This window comes from Hippopotamus amphibius, chromosome 6 (assembly GCF_030028045.1).
Source record: "Hippopotamus amphibius kiboko isolate mHipAmp2 chromosome 6, mHipAmp2.hap2, whole genome shotgun sequence".
Lineage (NCBI taxonomy): Eukaryota > Metazoa > Chordata > Mammalia > Artiodactyla > Hippopotamidae > Hippopotamus > Hippopotamus amphibius.
In genome coordinates this window covers 85,622,058-85,638,009 of record NC_080191.1, presented here as the reverse complement: position 1 = coordinate 85,638,009, position 15,952 = coordinate 85,622,058, and the positions used below count along the sequence as shown (strand labels likewise).

Genomic DNA, 15,952 nt, shown 5'->3' with positions numbered 1-15,952 from the left:
TAAGTACTGAAAGGATTCTGGGCTTCCTTTCAAGAAGTCCGAGGCACATAATCCTGTGAATCTCCAGGTTTATGTTTCTGCTCAGCCACTTGGTGGTTGGTGAGGCAGACCCATTGACCACTGCAGTTGACAATGGACTTGCATTCACAGCCCTTCCAGCAGCCTCTGGAGTGAGGTGGGCACAAAGAAAGGGCCTGGCACTGCAGCCGCCTTTCATCTGGTGAAGGGTGTTTAAGTCTCCTGGAGAGTTCCATTTCCAGAGAAAGCTGATTCTGCAGTTGCTAAAAGCAAGAGTACAGAGTGGGAGGCATGGGGGAGGGGCAGGAAGAATCCCAGCTTCCCAGAAGAAGGACCAAGGGCAACCTATTCAAAAACAATTTAGAGGAGGAGTTGTTTAATAGGTACAGAGGCTTGATTTGCAGAATGAAAAATTTCTGGAGACCTGTTTCTCAACACTATGCAATATACTTAACACTGCTGAATTGTACACCTAAAAAGGTTTAGATAATAAGTTTTCTGTTTGATATTTTTTTATCACAATAAAAGGTAAGATGACCTGGAAAAAATAAAAGAGGAAGGAAGTGGTGGGCAGTCAGCAGTCATGGAGGAAGAATGCTGCAGTGAGGTGGGAGAACCCTTTGTCATGGGCTTGGGAAGTGCAAAGCAGTAGATAAAGGTAGAGTTAAAAGATAAACAGGGCAGGATAAAAAGAAAAAGAAAAAAATATATATATATAACTGAATCACTTTGATGTAAACCTGAAACATTGTAAATCACCTATACTTCAATTTAAAAAAAAAAAGATAAACAGGCAGAAAGCTATGAGGAAGGGAAAACAGAATTAGCAGGAAAAGATCAATAAACTCCACTGAAAACAAGAAAAATCAATGAGAGTCAGAGGGAATCAGAGTAGATGAGAAAGAACATAAAATGAAAAATAAAAAGAAACAAGAGGGGAAAAAATGCTTAAGGAGGTCATGGACAGGGGAAGATGAGAAAAGATGACAAAAACAGGGGTCATAGAGCAAAGGGACTCTAGTACGTTAGGCAAGAGAAGGGAAACAGCAGTAAGGAGATGGGCATTTTATGAATTGTGACATTTCTAAATTTTATAGGTAAAAGGATCTCATGAGGGAATGTGGTGTGGGTTAAGTGCATGGTCTGGATTCGTACTTCAAGGTGGACCCTATTTACAGTTTTTATGTTAAGGGCTCCAGGATCAAGTGCCTTGTATTCGGCAAGGAGAAAAGTGTCAGTAGAGAGTTAAGCTGTACTTGACATATACATTTATGTTGTCAGCATCCTTTTGAAGAGTCAAGATCCTTTCAACATACGGGGATAGAATCTAATGGCAAACAGATCCCCAACTGGAAGTCTGAGTGGGCGTGACAGTGTTCTCCATTCAGGGCTTACTTTGCAAAACAAACACTAGCCATGAACACTCACCTGCTGACATGGAAGTCTCCATCCTTCTGCCAGAGGTAGCTGACCCATCCCCTCACTGGGCACAGAGAGCACATGTAGTGGGGAGAGCCTGCACTCCCTTTCCCTCTGCATCTCATGTCCAGAAAACTGAATAACATTCTAGGGTTATAACATTTTCCCTCAGTTTCTTAAACCTTCTACCATTAAGCCTCCTGAAGAAGTACAGACTAATTACTGGTTCCTCTTCACCTTCATATACATATAGGTTTGTCTTTCTAAATTTGGTTAAATAGTACTGATGATAAGAAATACGTATCTCTAATCATTGTTATAGTTCAGATATTGAATTAAAGGGAATGAAAAGAGTTTTGTTGATTTCTTTTTAATTTTTCAAACATGAAGAATAATTTAGCAACTGTATTATTTTAAAAATGTAGAATTGGTATCCCACTACAGGAAACTGCAATACCTTTCAGATGGTGATTATGCTTGTTATGAAATATTTTGTGTTCAATATTTTGTTCAGTTATTTGTCATACTGGTAAATGTGTATGTTTTTATACAATATATAATAAAGTGACAGAACGTGAATTTAAAACCTAGCATAGTACTTTAAACAGTGTAAATAGCTTTCTGAAATACTTTATTTCCAAGATGAAAATGATATCAGAAATAGCCTACTCATGACACTGTGAATAAGCAAGTGTATTTGCCATTTAATGAATGAAAATGACACAAGAACAAACTGATTATTAATGTCACTTTCCACAAAATATGTGGAATGATAGAACTAGGACATATTTATTTGTACAATTAAAGACTAATCAATATTGTTATAAATTAGTTACCTTTCACCCATATTATTCACATTTAAAAAGAAGAGTTTTTAAAATTAAATTGTACAATCATGTTATTTCTGATATGAATCCTAAGATATCCAGCCTTTTACAAAATTGTTGCTTTGACATCATAGTGTCTTCAGAAACTCTTATGGCTCAGAGCAGAAAATGATAGGGATAAACAGAAAGTAAATTGAGAAAAGTAGAGAGCTGCATGAAATTGTTCATTTACTGCCCTGGTTTCTGACTTGCAGTTTTATGATCTCTTCCAGGGTTTCTCAACCTTGGTACTACTGACATTTTGATATGGATAAATCTTTGTTGTAAGGGCTGGCCTAAGGATATGGGGATGTATGGCAGCATCCCTGGCCTCTACCCATTAGATACCAGTAGCCCCCTTTCTTCCCCTGAGCTGTGACAACCAAAAGTGTCAACATTTGATGTTGTTGCCAAATGTCCCTGGGGTGGGGGGCTGAGGGTGGGGGGAGGGATCATTATTGCCCCTGACTGAGAACCACTAATCTACTCCATATATATTCCAGTCTTTTAGAAAAAAAGCCTATTTAGGCTAAGGAATGGTTTTGATTTTTTTTTAAATGTCATACTTTTCACATGCATTTATTTCCCTAAGAAAAAAACCTTTCACTTAAAGGAGTTATTTTATACATCCCAATCTAAATCAGAAGATAATTTGTATACTTATTTCAAAATCTGGTAGTAACATAATTTGTGGATTGTGTATCCCTCATTTCATGTCTAGATAAATCAGAGATGTAATATTATACCTAGTGTCTAAAGAAGAAAACTATAAAAATGAATTAATTTGATTTAAATTTCTAGGTACATTTTTCAAATGGACTAGATCATTTACAGATTTTCATACTTCACTGAAAATAGTTTATATAATGAATTTCCATTAAAATAAAAGTATTTAATCTTTATCACAAATCTTTATGAAAAGGATTTATAAAATTATAAGATTTGTGCTATAATTTCCTCCTAATTCATAGTATCAAAAATTACAAATTATTAATAATTGTTTGTCCTTTTGAAATGAAAAAACATATTTTTGCTTTTTACACTTGATGTGGACTAGTCATGAAATTTCACCATGGAGCAATAAAGACTGTTAAAACGTAGTGAGTAAGATTACTTTTTAGAGGATTCTTGCTCCATAATTTAACTAAATCGTCAAGATTAATCAACATTTCTTAGATATTTTAGAGAAAAGCAGCTTTTTCTTCTGGGATTTTCCACTGCATGTGTAAAAATGTGATTTTATAAAAGAGAAAATGAACAGAACTAGAAATAAAAGTACTATATAGTCTATTACCATCTTATATAGAAAATCAGGGAGAAAAGGTGATTTTTAAATGGAGAAAATTTGGTAACCAGAAATAAATGCAAAAATTGCTTAAAGGTATACATTTACATAACAAAATATATTCATATATGTCACTTTTAAAATATTTTCCTGTAATTGATTATGTAAATATAGGTATATGTGTATTTTTTTTTCCTTAGACTTAAATACGGACATACTATTTATTCTTATACCAATGGATACAAATTCTTTGGTGTTCCCAAATTTAAATGGGAAAAAATGCAAACATCCTAATTTCTCTCACTCTTTTTCTGTATAGTATTTTTGAAATATACTTTCCAGCAAATTTCACAGAATCTTAAAGACTTTTTCATTGAATATTACCTAAATTTGGCTAATTTTTCCAATATTTGAATATATTTTCACAAGATGGGCAACTAAACAGTATAAATAGAAGAGAACAGGCTGCCTCATAATTAAGGGTGTCCTATCAGTGTTTTCAAAGTAACAACTTGGTCAGCAGATACATGCAGAAGATTTACTCCCATAACTTCTCCGACACTTCTGCTTACCCCGACCAATGTGGAGAGGAAAATGAACATCTTTGTCATCTTTTATTATAAATTTCTGCTCCCTCTATTCATGTCGGTGGGTGTTATATCAAACATCTTCTCATGAATTTTTAACAGTAAGACAGAGGTTCAACAGTAAGAAAGGAATTTTGAACTGAAAAGCACATTTTGCCTGGCTTCTTTTGATTTGTATTATCCATGGAGTGCTACTGCTTATTGTCCCAAATATAAAGAATTGGGATGGGATTGGTGATTTGACTGTATAAGAAACGGACCTAAACATTGAACCTTAATGGAGTTTTTGCAAAAGATGTCAGCGTTTATTTGCAGTGGTTATTATGGAGGAACAAAAATTATGTTAGTATTTCCGATCAAGTTTGAATTCATCATAATGGCATATTTGAAGTACTGGTGTATTGATAGTTATATAAGACACAACTTAATTAGATCATATGTTTTTTCCCTAGAATTTTTATTAATTAGGATGATTTCCAGTGCCATCCAGTTACTGAAAGAGGAAAGGTATCTTCTGGTTTTCTGGCTATTAGAAAGAGGTCTTCATATTTGCTCCTCATTTTAAACCTGGGGAAAGAGGAGGTTCTTAAGCAAGGAAACAGAGTTTTTGAAATTTCTCTCTTATTCAAAAGACAGCGACTTTAAACACCCACATTTTTTTTTAAGTGGCAAAAATATGTTTTCTAAAATGTGAGGCTAAAAAGCTGTTTAAAATATATACCATCAATTTTCAGACTTTTTCTCATTCTCTGACACCATAAAACTTATTAATCCTGAAGCTTTACAAATGTTGGAAGAATTAAATTGACGCTTATTTATTTAAATGCAATTTTAACTCCAGAAGATCACTCTAAGAAATTTAGTTGATGTTACTTTTACAAAGCAGTAACTCATGACTGTTTTACTGTGAGGGAGAGAGGTTCATTTCCATTTAAAAAAAGGAAACATTTAAAATTTATAACAAATAATTGTTCAAATGCAAAAGGAGGTACATGCAGTTTTCTGTTATTTAAATGATTGTTGAGTTAACTTATTTTGTTGCAAATAAGAGTAATTCAATTGAATTTTAAAATATCTTCATACTTGTCTATTTGATGAATTTTTTTCTTAATTATAAAGAAAAATAGTCTTTGACTTCGCCTCTCTGCTTCTGTTGTTGAAGCTTCTTTGTTTTATTACAGTCCATGGAGTCTGGGAGGAGTGGTCTCCGTGGAGTTTGTGTTCATTCACGTGTGGTCGAGGCCAAAGAACAAGAACACGCGCATGCACTCCGCCTCAGTATGGGGGAAGGCCGTGTGAAGGACCCGAGACTCATCATAAGCCTTGTAATATCGCTCTGTGCCCAGGTGAGCCTGCTTTGCATTTGGGGAACTTTGCATTTATGTCCTTTGTATATGGTCCGTAGAATACCTAGGGGATAGTAAGAGTGCAACCTTCGTTCAGTCACATTGGAAAATGTGTCCTTTGCTTATTGATTCTTGCTTCAATAAAACTGGGTACCTTCCTTGATTCTATCATATGCAGTTGTGTATAAGAATATTTCCTTAACTGAGTACTAATGAATGCTCTTCTTTATTGGATTTCTATAAATTTGTATATTAATGATTCCCACTAAGATTTTATCTCTACTTGGTTTTACCTCCTGGAAAAATTATAAGATGTCCCAAAGGCTTGAATTGACTGTTGCATCCACACTGTAACTAGAGAGATCGGTGTAGAGGCCGTGCTTCCGATGTTCTCTCACACTCACCCAGCTAAGGAGTGGGATGCACCATTGACCACGTGTGAGCATGAGAGGCATTTGCTAGGAAATCAGAGCTTCTAGATTCACTGCCAGATGCATAATATGTTTAGATCATAAATGATATATAGTCTTTATGTGATTATGAACACTGTATAGTCTGTTCTTAGAGTGTATTTATGCTATTAAAAACTTTTCTTTCCTTTAAAATGTTTCAGTTCTGTTTTACATGGCTTTGATAACTTTACCCATTACTCCAGAGAGAAGTCTTGATAATGCTGTTATTTAGGTTGCTGAAACATTCACGAGTAAAACAGATACCTACAAAAGGAAAAAGACTGATCTCCAGCTTGAAGGGGCTTGCAATTTATGGGAGAAAATAGAAACAAAAAAATAATAGAATCTCCTCAGGAAAAAGAAAAAGCACTCCGTAGAGGAAGAGACAGACATGAATGGCAAATGGCAAAGGCTAACAAAAATGGCAAGGACCAACATTAACAAGCATCATCTTCTCTTTGGGAGAGTTTCTCACTGGCCCATGGAGTCACATGTTCTACATGCAAGCAGCTAGCTGGGATCTCAGTAATGAGCTCCAGATACATTATTCAACTCACACTGAGTCCCATTTGCCCTCTAAATTCCCCAAGTTAATATCCTATATCATAAGGCAATGATTCAAAGTTCTTCTGGAAATTTTAAGAATCTGAAACATCTGAAGACTGTGAAAAACCACCCAAAATGTAGAGAAGCAGCTGTCATGTAACAAGCTTAATTGTTCCCCTCTACTGGGTTCCTACCCTTAGGAATATAGATGTAAATGGGTAGTAGTTGCATTGAGCAGTGTCATCACCTTTAGAATGTTATGGATTCTACACATAATGAATAGAACTTATACGATTCAATATTCAGGTATTGTGAATATTGGGGAGTCAATATTCATGATTCCTTGTTTGTAAATCACTCCCAGAAAATCTACTTATGTTCTGTCTTAAATTATTTCTCTCTCTCTGTAAACATACAGATAGGCGCGCGCGCGCACATACACACACACACACACACACACACACACACACATTTATGCTCTGCCTTATGTCCAAAGATTTGGGTAAATCTATGCAAATTTTGGAATTGTTTTTTAACTGCTGAGCTGTGACATTTGTAGGGAGTCAGAGTTCACTCTTACTTTTCTGTGGAATGGGGAAAAGATAGATCACACTGGGAAATAAAAAATTGTGGCTAACTATAGGCTCTCTTGTAATATATTGGTTTCTAACTAATTCTTGTACCTAAGTTGATACCTATAAGTACAAAGATAAAATGGCACTGATCAATTAAATGTTATCAACTAGGTTTTTCATGGTCCACTTTCCATAAATTTTTTCTAGAAGGAAAAAGTTTGGATATGAGTACATAGAGATGCTAAGTTGTTTAGAATTCAGATAAGAAAACTCATTTTTCTAAGTCGACATAGCTTTTGCTTTATCACTTTAGTAGTAACCATGTGTGTTTTCAAACTAGTTGTGTATAACCCCTATTACACTATCACTGAACTCACTCTAAGACCTTTAAATTTGTTGGCTTTCTTTTGTTAGGTCTTGAATTTTGTGGAGTTATGATTATACTATTTGTAAATCTGGCCTAGCTCATTATTTTCTCATAAAATGAGCATTGTGGATCTATCTTGAATAGTTAATAAGTGTGTTGTTTCTTACTGCTGATATTTCCATTCTTGGATTTAGTTACATCATAAATGATAAAATTCTTACCATATTTTATCCTAATTCCCTTACTATCTGAAAAGGAATTCTAATAGCTATGATTTAAAAAAAATATTTTTGTACGCTGCTCAAAATTTTGGAATAATGTTTTTGAATTACATAGATATATTTGGTACAAATATTTGGAATTCTTCTTTGATATTAGAAGAATTAGAACTAATTGTCTTATGGCTAATCTCAGGCACCTTCACTGAATATAAAGAATTATTAAGTATCAACTAGATGTAAGACACTACTGAGAAGAATATATAGTCCCTGATCTCAAGAAATTTGTAATATCTTCTGAGGATTTTGAAATAAGCATGTAAAAATGGAATGCAATTCTGAAAACCATAAGCAAGTGCTCTAATCTCGATGAAAGATGGTAATTTGAATATTAAGTGGTTTCAACCTCCATTTCTTGTAGCCATCCTACTTGAGATCCCTAAGACAACCTCACTAGGGAAAAACTATAATAGGAAATGTGTCACTGATAAGGAAAGTGGGCCAAGACCCACACTTCGTTCTCCTTGGTTAGGCTGATCGTGGAGTGAAGACCAGAAGAGAGCAGAGGAAACATTCAAAACAACCAACTGGGTCTCTGCTCGCCACCTTTGCAAGATTTGACCTGCGGGTTGTGGTCATGGGCAGTGATGTTTTAGCGTGGGATCATGTCAGAGCAGCGTCCCAGCTTCCTGCTTTTAGGAAGCACATATCACCTGCATAATGAAGGGGCTGCTAGCAGGGATGATGAATATTGCTCACATCAAATAGTGAAATGGTTCTACGTATGCAAATTCTGATATCTACTGCTAAGTAGATGGCATCCTGTTTTTATCTGATACTTTCTTTAGTCAATGTCCAACTTTCTCCTGTCTTCTTTAGAGGTGAAAGTAAATAAGTAAATCACCTGCCTGAGATCCACATAAGGAGAGAAGATAGGAAGGAAAGGGTAGATCCGACATTTCCTTCTTTGAGTTATTAATCACTGATTTGTGAACTGTGTCTGAGCACAGCGACTGGTGTTGGTTGGGGGAGGTGGGCCAGAGGTATGTGGAGCAACAAAACTGTGATTCATTCACTGGCTCATAAACATGTCGGGACCCCATTTTTGTCCTTTTCTTATCTATAGTAATAATTAAGTGTGGTACTATGGAAGGATGTGTGTATGTATGTGTGTGTTCAGGGGTCTTTGTGATCTGTTTCTCTTATCACCAAACGCAGAACTTCTGGCAGTCCAACCTATGTTTTCTATCCTCTGTGAATTTTCATTGCAGTCACTACTTGAGCATCAAATTCATAATGGTGTTAATTGATATATTTGAGGGCAAGGAAATGCTCTTCTATTTCCTGTTTATCTCTCCATGCAATTTTTACCCGGTGGTATGCAATAAATGGCTATTGATTAGATTTTCTTGACATGTATATATCCAAAATTCTAATACTCATCCAAATTTTTCTAGGACATTTTCTGTGCCTACTTAATAATACATTAATGTGTTGTAGTGGAAAGATCTTGGACTTTAGCAAGAGAACACATATTTAAATTTAGATATCATCTTTTCATATCTTTGTTTTTCCTCTGATCCTTAGTTTCTTCAGCTGTACTTTGAGGAAAATATAGTAATACCCTCTTCATGAGAGGACCACATGATGTTGCATAAGGGAGAGAATTTGGTAGGTAGCAAACTAGCAAACGCTAAGTATTAGTATTATTATCACGTCAGTGCGCTCCAGTGAGAGTCCATCAGGGTGACACTTGCAGTTGAACGTTTGTTACTCTTGGCAGTGAGGGGAAATCAACAGAGAGAACTGAGAGACATCTTAGTAAGAGGGTGTTAGGAAAGACTTATCAAGGGTTTGGGCTTGTGTTGGGTAATTTCACAGAAGGTTTAAAGCAATGTGTCTTTGCTCCAGATTTGATGGTGTCAGGGAGGGGAGACAGTTCTATGATTGGGTATCTTAGTAAATTATCTAGGACGAGGGAAGACAAGCTGTAGTTGGTGAAAAAGTGAGTCAGTCATCTCAGCTGAGAGAGGAGAATATTTGGAACATTGCAGTTTCCACTGGGACCGTGTCTTTGTCTATGAAGTGGCCTTGCTTTATCTCATTTTTATCACATTCTCAGAGTGACCTTGTCTGGTTATTAATGGGTTTGGTGGTGGTTTGGGGTCCAACAGGGAATAACACAGCCTCACTATGACCCCAAGGATGCTGCCAACAGCACTGAGGTCTGACTAAGTGTCAGACCTTAGCCTGGGTGTCACCTTGGTTGTGACTCCTCCTCCAGCGTGATTTGATCACTTTTGATGCTTCTGGGTTTTTCTGGTTTTTTTTGGTAGGGGCAGGATTTATTTATTTATTTATTTATTTAATTTTTGGCATACAATAAACTGCATATATTTAAAGTGTACAATCTGATATTTTTTCTTATTAGTAACGTACATATGGCAATCCCAATATCCCAATTCATTTCGATGCTTCTGTTTTTAATGATTTTGATTTTGACTAATATTCAGCTGGAGAAAGTGACAGACATAATGGAATGTTTACATTTTCTAGGTAGGCCCTTCATTAAAATTATATAGATGTATATCTGCAAAATAAAATTGATACTGTCTTTTCCAAAATTAAATTATTTGGGGAAAATAAAAGCTCAAGGTTCAAAGCCTCAAGCTCTATGGTAATTTTCTTAATAGTATTTTACTTTATATTAATAATATTTTTCACTCTGTCAATAGTTGAAGACTGGAGGAACCAAAGATTTAAGTTTGGCCTTCTTTGTTTCAGTTTTGACAATTCTCTTTCTGAAATATATTTATGAAGTAGAGAACAAATAATATAGGGGATAGGTAGGGATAAATAATAAGTGAGTGACAGATTGAAGACTGAAATGAAGAACAATTGACAAGTTTTCATTTATATACAGGACTATGTATAAGTGAATGTAATTATATGATTCAGTGGTCTGGAATTCATAAGACATGGATTAAGTTTCAGTCCCTATCTATAGTTTTAAATATTTACTTAGGCTACTTCTTTTCTATTCCTCACTTCTTTCATTTTTAATATAGAGTCAGTATTCATTACCCTTCTAGATCATGGGAATGTTATGTGGTTAAAATTAGGTAAAGAATCTTGAAAAGTATAAAACAGTATAAAGTTGAGGATATTTACCATGATTTATATGGGAATATTACTTTAAAAGCAAGGGACTCGGTGAAATAAACTCAGGATATTATGATAATTTTTGAGCTTTGTTATGACAGCCTTCATCAGACACTCAAAGGGATTCTTTGGCCAGGATTGTTCTAAGGAGAAGTAGCTGTTATAAGGGCCCAGTTCAGTCTGTGGGGCTGAGCAGGGCTGCATTTGAGAAATTCATTCCTGAGAATCCAGAACCGTTCTAGAGAGATCCCATTAGGCTGTAGTTTCCAGATATAGTTGCAGACTCATAAACTCTAAGAAGAAGAAAAGAACCACCCCACAGTAGGTCCTGAGGAACACAGCTGGACTCTAGCCTCTGTTACCTAGATCAAAAGGCTTCAGTCTCCTGTGGTCCTAGTATCTTGATCCTTCTGCATCTGTGAGAGGGTGACCTCCCCACAGTCCCTCTGCAGGGAGCGTCCTGTGAGGACAGTGAGTAGAAAGATGCTGAGCCTTTGCCCTACCTTGGGTCAAAGTTCCCTGATTATCTCAGCAGGAGGGTCTTATAATTCATAACACAAATGCTGCCTCATTAACCTGGTCTTCAATTAATTTGCATTTTATCACCTTAACCTTCTGTTATGTCTATTATGTGGCAATTGTATTCATTTTCTGTCATTTCAGATTTTCAGCATTATTCTGGTGATCTTTCAGTGCTTAACCTGTGAGAGTTTTTAAAAATTGTTTCTTTCTTAATCCTGGCTTGCTTTCTTTTACTATTTAATATTTTTTTTTCATTTAAACTTTGTCTTAACTTGTTTACCAACCTTTTTTTTTTAATCCTTCTTAGCCCTACCATGATAACTTGCTTCTATTCTTAATCATAATTTTTAAAAATATTTCATTTTGATTTTTCCTCCTTTGTCATTTATTTAAAAATGGCAAATAGGAAACATAGATTTATGGTCTTCAGCATATGATCCTTCTACATTTCAGTTTTGTGTCCCAAAGGAGTCTTTCCTGTTCCCTGGGTAACTCCCAATTCAATAAAAATCAGGACTCTCCAACTTTGGCTCCCTAAATCAGATGGCCTCAAAGTCAGGGGCCAGAACACTTCTCCCCCGACTCCTCCCTACAGGTAACTTAATCAGTCAGCAATAACCAACCCAGCACAGTTGTTGAAATGATGGTCTTAGTGTTCAAAATATTCATGACTTTAGTCTAACTTGTGATTATTGTTATCCAATCTATTCTATAGTGTCACCAGTTATTGGTCAAGATGAGAAAATTGACTGAAACATAGTATTCTCATTAAAATATATTATAGTCACAGGGAACTATATTCAATATCCTTGGTAAAACATAATGGAAAAGAATATAAAAAAGAATGAATATATCTGTATTACTGAATCACTTTGCTGTACAGAAGAAATTAACACAATGTTGTAAATCAACTATACTTCAATAAAAAAATAAAAAATAATAAAATAAAATGTATCATAGGAATTAACTTGTCCCCTGCACATGGGAGACAGGTTTTTCTTCCGGGTGAACACAATTGGAGAAGGAAGTGTATGTAGCAAAGCAAACCCTGTGAATCCAACAGTTTAGCCATTGCAATTTTAATTCATCTGGGTCCAGAAAATGTGGTCATGTATCACATTGCTGAAAAAAACTTTGTGTCCCCGGTGTAGCACTGCTGTATAAGGAAGCATGTTACGTGAAGGTAGGAGAGGCTGATCTCAGCATCCTCCCAGCTTCAAAATATAGCCTCGTGTTCTCTATTCTTAGACACTTTTGTGGGATGGTTCATAAAATAATAGGCATTTGGAGTTTTTAAATTGAAAAATAACACTGAAAAAAATGCAACTGCAAATTCTTATGATGGAAATGAAGAAAAAATTAAAAGCCTAAGGAAGTGTTGATTCTTAACCTGGCTTCATATCATGGAAGAAACTGTCATCTAATGCGATGTTTACAAAATGGTGCTCCACGAAAAGAATAAAAATGAGAAAGACGGGAAGGAGGATTGCATTTCAAATAAATTTGGGAGATACAGCTTTAAACAAAGTCTAAAGTCAATGTAGGACTCCCTGTGTTATGTGTATGATGGCATCACAAATTCAACACTTTCCAAATAGGCATTCTTATTTAAGGGCTATGTACCCTCTGACCTGTTTGAAACCTACTCTAACCCAGTTCAGTAAAAGCTTCTACCATTTCCGTCTGTCTGGGCTACACTCTAGTCCCCTAACATCTCCCATACCCATTCTTGCCTCTGTGCAATCCAGTCTACACACAACCGCAAAGTGAAGGGTTAAAGGGTGAATTATGTCACATCTCTTCCCTACGTTAAAGTCCTCACGTGGTGCCTCAGCTTGTTGGCCCCATGCCTGCAGGGCCCTCCAGGATCTGGCTTCTGCTCACCCTCTGAATCCACCTCCTGCCGTGTCCCCCTCTTCATGAGCCCCGTGAGCCCCAGGCTTGTCTCTGTCCCCGAATACACAAAACCTTCTAGACCTCAAGACCACACCTGGGTAGAGCCAACCACAGAGCTTCATATTTCTGGCTCCTTGTAGAGACGGGGACTCTGCTCTCCTGTGGTCACGCTGCCTTCAGAACACTTCCAGCTGTGACTCTTGTTTACTGGCTTGTTGACTTCTTTTTCATCATCTGTCTCCACCACAGCCCCTCAGACAACTCATTCCAGGAGAGCAGTGCTTGGTGGGTCTTTCGCAGCACAGTTTCGCACCAGGTCTAGTAGAACAAGGGCAGTCACAGCGCAGATGCTCTGTGCGTCTTTTTTCTTTTTTAATTAATTTTTTGGGGGGTATAGTTGTTTTACATTGTTGTGTTAGTTTCTGCTCTACAGCAAAGTGGAGTTCCCTGTGTCTACAGCAGGTTCTCATTAGCTATCTATTTTATACATATTAGTGTATATATGTCAATCGCAAGCTCCCAATTTATCCCACCCCTTCTTACCCGCCTTGGTGTCCATATGTTTGTTCTCTACATCTGTGTCTCTACTTCTGCCTTGCAAAATGGTTGATCTGTACCATTTTTCTATATTCTGCATGTATGTGTTAATATACGATATTTGTTTTTCTTTTTCTGATTTACTTCACTTTGTATGACAGTCTCTAGGTCCATCCATGTCTCTACAAATGTCCCAATTTCATTCCTTTTTACAGCTGAGTATATTCCATTGTATATATGTACCATATCTTCTTTATCCATTCATCTGTGGATGGACATTTAGGTTGCTTCCATGTCCTGGCTATTGTAAATAGTGCTTCAATGAACATTGGAGTGCATGTGTCTTTTTGAATTATGGTTTTCTCTGGGTATGTGCCCAGTAGTGGGATTGCTGGGTCATATGGTAATTCTATTTTAGGTCTTTCAAGGAACTGCCATACTGTTCTCCATAGTGGCTGTAACAATTTACATTCCTACCAACAGGGCAAGAGGGTTCCCTTTTCTCCACACCCTCTCCAGCATTTACTGTTTGTAGATTTTCTGATGATGCCCATTCTAACTGGTGTGAGGTGATACCTCATTGTAGTTTTGTAGCATTTCTCTAATAATTAGTGATGTTGAGCAGCTTTTCATGTGCCTCTTGGCCATCCATATGTCTTCTTTGGAGAAATGCCTATTTAGGACTTCTGCCCATGTTTTGATTGGGTTGTTTATTTTTTTAATATTGAGCTGGATGAACTGTTTATATATTTTGGAGATTAATCCTTTGTCTGTTGATTCGTTTGCAAATATTTTCTCCCACTCTGAGGGTTGTCTTTTCGTCTTGCTTATAGTTTCATTTGCTGTTCAGAAGCTTTGAAGTTTCATTAGGTCCCACTTATTTATTTTTGTTTTTATTTCCATTACTCTAGGAGGTGGATCCAAAAAGATCTTGCTGTGATTTACATTGAAGAGAGTTCTTCCTATGTTTTCCTCTAGGAGTTTTATAGTGTTTGGTCTTACATTTAGGTCTTTTATCCAGTTTGAATTTATTTTTGTGTATGGTGTTAGGGAGTGTTCTGATTTCATTCTTTATATGTAGCTGTCCAGTTTTCCCAGCACCGCTTATTGAAGAGGCTGTCTTTTCTCCCCTGTATATCCTTGCCTCCTTTGTCATAGATTAGTTGACCATAGTTTATCTCTGGGCTTTCTATCCTGTTCCATTGATCTATATTTCTTTTTTTGTGCCAGTATCATATTGTCTTAATTACTGTAGCTTTCTAGTATAGTCTGAAGTCAGAGAGTCTGATTCTTCTAGTTTCATTTTTTTCCCTCAAGGTTACTTTGGCTATTCTGGATCTTTTGTGTATCCATATGAATTTTAGGATTTTTTGTTCTAGTTCTGTAAAAATTGCCATTGGTAATTTGATCAGGATTGCATTGAATCTGTAAATTGCTTTGGGTAGTATAGTCATTTTCACAATGTTGATTCTTCCAGTCCAAGAACATGGTATATCTCTTCATCTGTTTGTGTCATCTTTGATTTCTTTCATTAGTGTCTTATAGCTTTCTGAGTACAGGTCTTTTACCTCCTTAGTTAGATTTATTTCTAGGTATTTTATTCTTTTTGTTGCAGTGGTGAATGGGATTGTTTCCTTAATTTCTCTTTCTGATCTATTGTTGTTAGTTTATAGAAATGCAAGAGATTTCTGTGTGTTAATTTTATATCCTGCAACTTTACCAAATTCATTGATTACCTCAAGTAGTTTTCTGGTGGCATCTTTAGGATTTTCTATGTATAGAATCATGTCATCTACAAGCAGTGACAGTTTTTCTTCTTTTCCAATTGGATTTCTTTTCTTTCTTTTTCTTCTCTGATTGCTGTGGCAAGGACTTCCAAAACTATGTTGAATAGTAGTGGTGAGAGTGGACATCCTTGTCTTGTTCCTGATCTTAGAGGGAATGCTTGCAGTTTTTCACCATTGAGAATGATATTTTCTGTGGGTTTGTCATATATGGCCTTTGTTATGTTGAGGTAGGGTTCCCTCTATGCCCACCTTCTGGAGAGTTTTTATCATAAATAGGTGTTGATTTTTGTCAAAAAGAAATTCTTTCATCTACTTAAGTTGATTGTCTAATCCTTTCAATTAAATTCACATACCCCTCTCTTTCTAACT

General features: G+C 36.1%; 1 protein-coding gene across 1 annotated transcript in view; it reads left to right on the top strand.

The window, feature by feature from the left end:
• ADGRB3 (adhesion G protein-coupled receptor B3) overlaps window positions 1-15,952 on the top strand; it is a 751,391-nt gene that overhangs the window by 289,097 nt on the left and 446,342 nt on the right. Inside the window, exon 4 of the mRNA XM_057740064.1 lies at window positions 5,357-5,521. Coding sequence (XP_057596047.1) covers window positions 5,357-5,521 — 165 coding nt within the window. The remainder of the gene's footprint in view (window positions 1-5,356; window positions 5,522-15,952) is intronic.